Source organism: Diabrotica undecimpunctata, chromosome 3 (assembly GCF_040954645.1).
Source record: "Diabrotica undecimpunctata isolate CICGRU chromosome 3, icDiaUnde3, whole genome shotgun sequence".
In the NCBI taxonomy this organism is placed as follows: Eukaryota; Metazoa; Arthropoda; class Insecta; order Coleoptera; family Chrysomelidae; genus Diabrotica; species Diabrotica undecimpunctata.
Window position 1 is genome coordinate 104,025,327 of NC_092805.1, and position 9,857 is coordinate 104,035,183.

The 9,857-nt window shown below is 32.8% G+C and overlaps 1 protein-coding gene across 2 annotated transcripts in view; it reads left to right on the plus strand.

Annotated features, from left to right (window-relative positions):
* The window catches only part of Spred (Sprouty-related protein with EVH-1 domain), a 183,182-nt gene that overhangs the window by 92,200 nt on the left and 81,125 nt on the right, over positions 1 to 9,857 (plus strand). For both annotated transcript variants that reach the window (XM_072526482.1, XM_072526483.1), the window contains exon 2: positions 3,442 to 3,670. In XM_072526482.1, coding sequence (XP_072382583.1) covers positions 3,442 to 3,670 — 229 coding nt within the window. The remainder of the gene's footprint in view (positions 1 to 3,441; positions 3,671 to 9,857) is intronic.

Consider the following 9,857-nt stretch of genomic DNA (forward strand, 5'->3'; position numbering starts at 1 on the left):
AAGCTTAAGTTGAAGTTTCATTAATATGATATTTAAAAGTTAATTTAGAATCAAAGTTTATACCCAAATCAGTGATATTATTACGTGCCTCTAAAGGTACATTATTTATACAATAGCAATAACTTACCAACTCCCTTGATCTACCAAAAGTAATTTAAAACATTTGTTTATATGTAAGTATAGCATATTTACGTCACACCAACTAGCTAAGCTTTTAAGGTCCTTATGTAACAAAGAGACATCAACTAAGTTATTAGCTATTCGAAATATTTTAAGATCTTACTACTTTTAATGACTGATGATATAATATCATTAACAAATATATTAAATAAGAGAGGCCCAATATGGGACCCCTGAGGAACTCCTGAGGTCACGCTGAGATAAGCAATTTCCATATTTTACCTCCATAGCCTCGTAATTTAGCAATCCATAGCAGACAATGGTTAACTCTATCGAAGGCTTTAGAGAAGTCCGTGTAGAATTATTAATCAAAATTCCAAGTGAACTTAAACATCATACAATTTTACGCCAAGAAGGTATTATTCAAAATTTTCGGAGATTGGAAATTCTATACAAGAAGGTATTCATGATAAAACTCGGAATATTTTAATTTGCAAATTATGAAGTAATAACCGATGCTGGTATAAAGTAATGATAAAGTTATTAATTAAAAAAGACTAAGAACATAAAATAAAATTCAATTAAATTAAGTGATCAAAATGTCCCCCGTTTTCACAAATACACAAGTCTATAATCTAGAGATTTCATTAATCTTCTAAACGGTTGGGAATCAGCTAGACTTTTTCCCTAATTTACTACCAAACTGTGTAATCGAAATGTGTGAATCGGAGCTTCTACACCTCTACCAATCCATCGATTCGGAAAATTTTTATTCAACCAATTATGGCACCTTCTATCAAAGTGCGATACAGCTCATCGTGCATAAAAAATTAAGATCTTCACTCATTTAGCGTTATATCTTCTACTATCACGAATAAGCGATTGTTTAAAAAATCAAGGTACATATTATCACCATTTAAATTTAAAGGTAGAATATGATAACATATTAATTTTCTTTATTACTAATATTATTACTGTTTATTTGAACTTTGTTAGGTTAATATTTTTGGAACAAAAAAGTTCATTCGTAGTGGGAGAATTTATTTGATTATTGAAGAAGGAGGTTCCTCCTCTGGATTGGAAGAGAGTCTACCTATTCTAGTCCGCTCAAGCTCATCATTTTCCAGTTCCTGTAACTCCTCATTGGTCAGTTCTAGATTGTGTTCTTCCACATAATTATCACATACATCAGGTTCCATGGATCTCTCTAAAGAAACAAGATTCTCCACTATGCATACCCTAGATTCTACGTCATTTTCGGATAGAGCTTGTAGCCACAGATTTCTTCATGTAGAGGTAGTTTATCGTTCTATGGCAACGTTTTTGTCAAGTTTTGCCACTGTGTAGGATATACGATAATAAAGTGATTTTTCCAGAACTCTCTCGGGGTTAATCCTGTCTGTGGTAAATGGAACATTAAACAATTCTCTGAAATATTGCTATTACGCCAGCCTCGTTGCCTGATCTTCACATAAAAGGCAGCTGTTACTTCTATACTGTATGTTTTTAAGTACCTTTAGGTTTTCAGAGTTGTAGATCAACCTCAAGACTTTATTTACATTACCACAATATTCCATAATAGTTGGTCTGTCCTGGCTTCTGTCGCTGCAATGACTTCTCTTCTTGTGTGATATAGATCCTGTTTAACTTTTTTATTCCAAAGTAGATCAATTTCATCACGATTGCATACTTGTTAGGGAGTAAAATGAGCGTTTTCTATAACCTCTTGACAACCTAAGCATTTATGACAAAAACTCAACAAACGATCGTTATTTGTTCAGGCTCTGACTTTTGGTTATTTTTAAAATTAGCTCTTTGTTGTTTCTTCTCCAAGGATTCAAACTTAGAACAGTAAATAAACCTCACACCGTTTAGTTCGGTATTTAAAAAATTGAAAATACCAATATAACAATAAACGTATTGAATTTTGAAAATATAAATTTGTTATGTGTTTTTTTTTGTTGGAAAAAAGATAATTAGTTACCTGCACATTATTCTTTACACTAATGACTGTTGTAAAATGAATGCAAGTACTCAATTAAAAATAATGACCTATAGTATTTGAAAACTTTATAACGATGTCTATTGTATAATTAGTATTAAACAGTATCTTTACTCAGAAGTTATTCTACCTACATAAAAACTTAACCAAACATGCGTAATGATGGCGAAAATAAAGAAATGAGTACCATCAAAGAAAACCAATTAGAACAAAATAACGCTAAGGAAAATGTAATAACTAATATAGTTGAAGGAACTGAAGAAATATTTAACGAAGGTGAAGACAACGATGAGGATAGGTGATACAATATTTTCTTGTCTAATTTTTTGTTTAGTATTTCTTAAATTATTTTCTTTTTATTGTATAGATTGGTTTTTGGGGCTTTTTACACTGCTGAATATTATAATTTTGGTATGTAAAGTTGTATGTAATGCGCATTGAAGTTAGGTGGTAAAACTACATAATATCATATTTAGGATACGTATATAAATCAAGTAAGATTTTTTTCCATATTTATTTATATTTTCCATATATATTTTCAATAGATTATCGAATAAGAATTTATAGGCCGAAAAATCATAAGTTTGATGAACGGTATACTCATCACTTAAGAAATGTGGGGGATTCCCGGTCAACGTATGGAGATGGATAAGTTCTGAAGGCCCGGACGTTTCTTCTCATATAGAAGCAAAATGAACAGGATCGTATTACAAACACATTCTTGAGAACATAATGTTACCATCAGCGATCCAGAGATTCCCCAATAACAAATTCAATCTCCTCTCAGCTATTCTTCATCTGTTTTATGATGCAGAAACACCTGTGGCCAAGCCCCTGTTACGTTAGGAAAATACCAGAAATACTCGTTATTATAACTTCTACTACGTACTCTTTTATTTCTCTATGAGCAATTATACCAACTCTATTCGTAGTGCTATTTTTCCGTGCATACCAAAATTTGTGTCTTTCTCCTACTTCTTTCGACCTTTGTTATTTCCACTTTTTCTCTTAAATGCAAGAAATTTTATTCTATTTGGTCTACCTCCTGTCTATCACTAAGGATACACGTTAAGGCAGATTTAATACAATAATAAATTCATTTCTATCAAAATTAACGCGTGTCCATTCCAACCGAATGCCTAATTCTTACTAGGAACAAAGGCTAAAATCACGGATCCGAGATTGGATTCGACCTGCCGAAAGGAAAATTTTAGTAATCAGCTGAATATGCCGCAAGATTTTTTGGAAAGCTAATGTGCATAGTCGATAATCTAAATTTTAATTTGGCCAAAATACTAATTCAGATTTTTTTGTTTCAGTGGAAATTATTTGGTGCGCGTGCGAGCGCAGGTGATGTCGAGGGATGACAGCTCGGGTGGATGGGTTCCGTTGGGTGGCGGGGGGCTCAGCAACGTGTCGGTACGGAAAAGGCCGCGACCCACCCCGTCGGCTGGGCCCGGAGGAGGGGGGCCGTTGCCCCCCGACGCCCAACCCACCAAACCCAAACACGATTACCTCATTTACGGCAAGAGAATAAGTGATAATTCGGTAAGTGTACTTTATTTCAGTTCTATATTGATCTGTAAAACTATATACATAATATATCCTTTAAAATAACAGCTGATCTGGTAGATGAAAAGGGGGTTGAGGTTAATTGGGTATACAGCGATTGAAAGACAAGTGTACTCTGTTTAACAGTTCATTATATTTCGCCAATTTTCATTGGCATCATCAGATGAGAGCTACAATCATTTAAAACATGGTACGACTTAATAATTAGTTGTTATTTTATATCTTACTTGATTGAGGTTAACGGCAGTGTGATTTTTAATAACATCAAGTACAATGCTTTATGGATGAAATGTGGATTGCAATCAAGCATACAAGCATTGTATTTGATTTTAATAAAAATTACACTGACGTTAACCACAATCAAGTAAGATATAAAATAACAACTAATTATCAAGTCGTACCAAGTAGCTCTCATCTGATGATGCCAATGAAAATTGGCGAAATATAATGAACTGTTAAACAGAGTACACTTGGCTTTCAATTAGCTCTATACACAATTAACCTCAACCCCCCTTGAATGAATGAATCGACATCAAAATTATGAACGAATATATTTATGGAATACTTCGAAACAAATATTTCTGACCAATATTGAATACCCACAATTTGGTGGAGATATGTAAATGATCTGTTCTCTATGTGGACTCATGGATCAGAGTTGTTGGACACATTCCTAATGAACATTCACGTTAGAGAAGAGTGGATAACATTTACCAGGGTAAAGGAATATAGTAACTCATTATCTTTCCTGGATGTTTTAATCACAAAGGAGGATATATCACACCAACATAATCTAAATTACAAATCAAGCCATAGCATGGATGTTAAAAAGGGAATCATTAAAGCATTCAATTATAATGCCACAATTGTTATAACGAAAATTTTTTCTTAGATGCGAAAAATATTTTACCTATTTTAATAAAAAATGATTATAAATAAGGTATTTTAAAAAATAGGGAAGATGAAACAGAAGAACATAGAACGGGATTCTATAAAATTTACAGTACACGATAAGAGGAAAACAACGATACTATACATAAAAGTATTATTAGAACAGCTTAAAAGAATAGGAAATAAATTCAATATTACAACAACATTTAAAACATCACACATTGAGATTGATTTTACCTAAAATCAAACCTAATTACGAATAAGTCAGAACAAAGAATTGTATTTATAAAATACCTTGTGAATGCGAACATTTTTATTTGGGTGAAACATCAAGACCATTAAATGTTAGAATAAGTGAACATCGATCTTATATCAAAAATAGAGAATTTGGCAGATCTCAAATATATTAACACACATGGTAAAATGGACATAGAATTCTGTGGAATGGTTCACGTGTAGTCCTCAAAGAAACACATGGTAAAAAAAATCAAAGAAGCTGATCTTATTATGTTAAATGAAACCAATTGCATCGCAAATTCCTCGGTAGAAAGCAATAGGAGCTGGTTACTTACTCACTCGGTGGCGTTACCCTTCGTGGGTTTAGGCCGACTTGACAACGTGCCTTCATTCGTTTCTGTCTTGAGCAAGGTTAGGATCTGGTTACCAATATTAAAAGAAGAAATTATTAAAAAAATACCACTATTATTAAATCAATAACATATTGAGATTACGTTATATATGTTTTAAAGTGACATACATATAAAATTAAAGTTTGATGTTAATATTGACAGTAAACTAAATATAAGAACAAATACTTACCATTTCGAGATCGTATGAGGTTTGTTTCTGGTTTTTTCCTCATGATCTACAATGGAATCACTAACGAGAGAATTCTATTGTCATTATTGTGCGTGGTTGTCTTTTTAAAGATGAATCACATGCTATGATTTTTCTGACGGGTAATTGTGGTTAATTATCATTAAAGATAATAAATAATATTAAAATGCCACAACAAAATAGCTTCTGAAAAATATAATTTCATATTTTATATTTCATTTTATTGAGTTGTCTTAGAGTATCCTAATACTATAGGCCACCTCAAATTGTTACGTTATTGTACTTTGTTGATTAGAACGACAAATTTATTTTGGTACACCGTACTTCCTTTTATTTCGCAATATCCTGGACATAATAGTTGTTTTTTTTTATTTTGCATTCACCGCGATATTAATTATCTTTATTTCTAAACCACGAGAATTTGCCACCTTTTTATGGAAATATGAATTATGCAATTTAATATTGTTAATTTATGGCTAAACTATATTTTGTTTTTTATAACTTAAGATATGGTTTCCAATGTTTTTATTTGTTTCATCACTAATTTCATTTATTTTTTTTATTTGCAAAAAAATGAATGCTAAATTAAACTATTTATTGTAATAATCAATGACACAATGACTTACTATTTATTATAAGTCCACCATTTGGTAATAGGGAAAGTAATGGTAAACTAACGACGAACAGAACATGAAAATGGAGAAATTAATGATAAAAATGATGTGTTAAAAACCGAGAAATATCATATAGATAGGCTCGAGCAGCAGTCAACACAATTCCTGTATAAACTTCGTATGACTATATAACTGCGGATATAGTGTATTAAGGACGACAGACAGAATGGAAGTACGAATCAGTTAAAGACTGCCTTCATCGAGGGGCAAAAGAAACTCTGGGAAATAAAGAGGTATATCGAAAGAACAATCCAGAATGGTGGCCAGAAGAAATAAAATAATTGGTAGAGGGAAAAAAAGCTTATCAAACGTGGCTACTAAAGACTAATAAAATAGACGAATATATGTGTAAGATTCAACAGAAACGTTAAAAGAATGGTAGCAAAAAGAAAAAATACAAAATGTGAAGAAAACTCTGATTAGATAGAGAGATGTCTAGAAGGAACTTGCATGGAAGACCATAAAGAATCTGAAAAAAAAAGAAGAGCTGGAAACATGGAATTAATAAGTAGTATAGAATGAGAAGAACACTAGCCCTATTACAGAGAAAAGAAGTCAATTTAAAGGAGAAATAGGCGAAATTAGATTACTAGAAGGACGAGTGGAGAAAATATCGGTAGATAAGATAAAAGTGATATTAAGAGGAATGAAAAATGACAAATCTGAGGAGTCAGGAAATAATTCCATTGGTCTTCCATTATACTTGAACGTATCATAAGATCGATCTACAAAAATGGTGACAGAAATATTTGTGGGAACTAAAGAGAAATTAACAACACCAGTCAATAGGGAGATTGATTGAATATATTTACTCTTCACAGAAAAATAATAAAACGTTATGCTCAAAATCTACCTAGCCATCTCGTATTTATATATCTGGAAAAAGCATGTGATAGTGTGCCCTTGAAGAAGCTATTTAATATTTTAACAAAGACTAACCTTAGGAAAGTTTATGTTCGGGTTTTTTCGGGTTCGGTTTTTTAGATACTACATAGATTAGTTCGTTCAAATAATAAAATCATTACAAGTGATTGGTATATAAAATCAATGAGTTCAGGTAGATACATCAACTACATGTCCTACCATAAACATTCTACGAAAGTTAATTTGGTAAAACAAATGAAAAATAGGATTCTAAAAATTTCAGATAAGTTTCTTTACCAGAAAAATCTCAAAATACTTTATGATTTACTTATAAATAATTCCTATCCACTTCTCTTCTAGGGACTTTCTATATAGCACCATTGGAAACATAAGCACTCCAATAAATTTAATACCTACTATCCTACTAACATAATCACTAATATTGATACACATAACACTGTGACTACCCAAACTTCTTCAAAATATTGTGTGTTGTCTTTCATACAAAATCTAACACGTAAGCTGACAAGAATTAAAACCGAAAACTGTCATTGTTCTTTGACAGAAACTTTCGGATCTGATAACTTACAGGCTTCCATCACCTTGAGGTATTTGCTATTTAACTTATTGACCATGTGACTTCAATAGTGACAACTTCATAATGTGTTCGTCCTAATAGGTGTATTTTAATAATTGTTTGTCCATAAATGTATGTTAATTAAATAAATAATTTTAAATTGCTACATTAGATATATACACATATTGCATGGGTGGTGTATAATTTTGAAAACAGTTTTACACAGGATTTTTGTCCATTTTTTTCTATTCACTACAATGAACATCTCGAGACTTTTTTCACAACTTTTTGCTGCTACCTCACACAAGTAAGCGTTTTATATATTTTCACTATTTTGTAACACTATTGTACCAGTCGTTTCTGCCTATTTATTTGTCTCGGATCTTAGAACAAGTAGATCGTATGCACTGAATATCTTCGTTCATATTCTCAAATAAATTTTTAGGTTTTAAGGAGTGTAACAAAACGTAATCTGTAAAAAAGTCCAAATTTGTTCTAGAAGAATCAATCTCAGTCTTATTTTCTTCTTTATCTCTCTAGTTTTGTTACTTTTCAAGTTGTTTACAGAGCATGGGAGAGGAGTTGAAATGAGAACCTTTTATCGTCGAATTAGAGCATTTGACCTTTTTCGTTACTTACCGCCATGGGTATTACCTCTAATTGCAGAACATCGAAATATCTAGATTACAGAGTATAGGGAACGATTATTACGATCTTGGGAGTGGATTTCAATATTCATTAGTGACAAAACTCGGTTCTAAGGCTGGTGGCCGGGCCAGGTGTCTAAGGCAACGTGGTGAGAAAAGAATTCCACAGTATTTTGTAGAAAACCATGTTCTCCGCATTTTATGCCACCTCTCCGCGGTTATGGCGTGGAGTTTAATTACCTTATAGATCTACGTTCTTTCTAGTGTTGTGTATCAGAGATAAGATGACCGCACATCCCAATACTCCCAAATCTGATTTTTCAACAAAATAATGGTAGTTCAAATGTAGTCATATTAACAATGGACTACTTATTATTACCTTATTTTATCACAGCATTCAAGATTTCCTGATTTATCTCCAATCTTCTAAATTATGGGTAGAAGAGTCCTAAATTTAGAAATACTTGCTGATATTTCTAAGCGCATCAATGATCAATGAATGTGTAGCACTTTGTTCAAAAATGAATTGAAATTTTAATCTGTTCCTTACAATGTTTCTTTAAATAGTTACAGATAATTTAAAAAAAAAACCATATTTTACTGGGAGTTCTGTGTCCCTTACTATATTTTAAAACTATTAAAGTGGTCGCTCGTTTAGTTAGCTAATAGTGCTGAACCACCTAATCTATTATGGCCAAATACTACTGAAAACTTATGTGTCGATTTCAGATTTATTGTAAGAGTCTCTTTTGTGTTCTTCTTCTTCTTCTCATAGCACTACAACGGGGGGTTGGTCTTGGCTGAATGCACAACTTGCTTCTATCTCAAACGGTTGTCCATGATAGTTGAGTCAGTGGGTAGCCCATTGTTCTTAAATCTGACCATATCTTATCTCTCCACCGCACTTGTGGACGTCCTAAGGGCATTCTCTCCCTGTCGGGGCTTCCTTCCAGATTAACTTGGCAAGGCGGCTATTAGGGAGCTTATGGACATGGCCAGCCCATCTTACACCACGTCGCTAGCCTTTATCTCACGCTCATACATGAGCACCGGTCTAATCACTGTTTTATATATCCTGGTTTTTAATGTTCGTGGTAGGATCTTATGTGTTGTGGAGGCTATACAGACGTCTGTTTGTTGCCTGAATTCTCCCTTTTATATCTTCCTTGATATCGTTATATACGGTTTTATTGTCGCTCCGAGATATTTAAAACGCTCTTTTAAAGTTATGTGAGTGTATTGTTACATTTTGCCCAATTCTATCTCGTCTCTTTGGTCTGATATTGCACATATATTTGGTTTTCTCTTCCTTGGCCGGCTTTTTTTGCCTTTGTCTAATTTTTTTAAAGTTTTCTTTACATTGGTGACGGTGTTTACAATGTCAATGTCATCCGCATATCCTAGTGGTAATTTTGGTTTTGGTCCATTTACTGTCAGTATTTCTATTCTAATTTGTGCTCACTATTTTCATTTTCTCCAGGCTTATATTAAAGAGGAGGGGTGACAGGGCATCTCCTTGGTTCAGGCCACTGTTTATTTCAAACGATTTTGAGAGTTTTTTTACCTATCCGTACTCTGGATCTACAGCCGTTTACACATATTTTAACGAGCTGGATAAGTTTTTTTGGAACTGAAAGTTCTTCCATTGTATTCCACATCTGATCCCTTTTAAT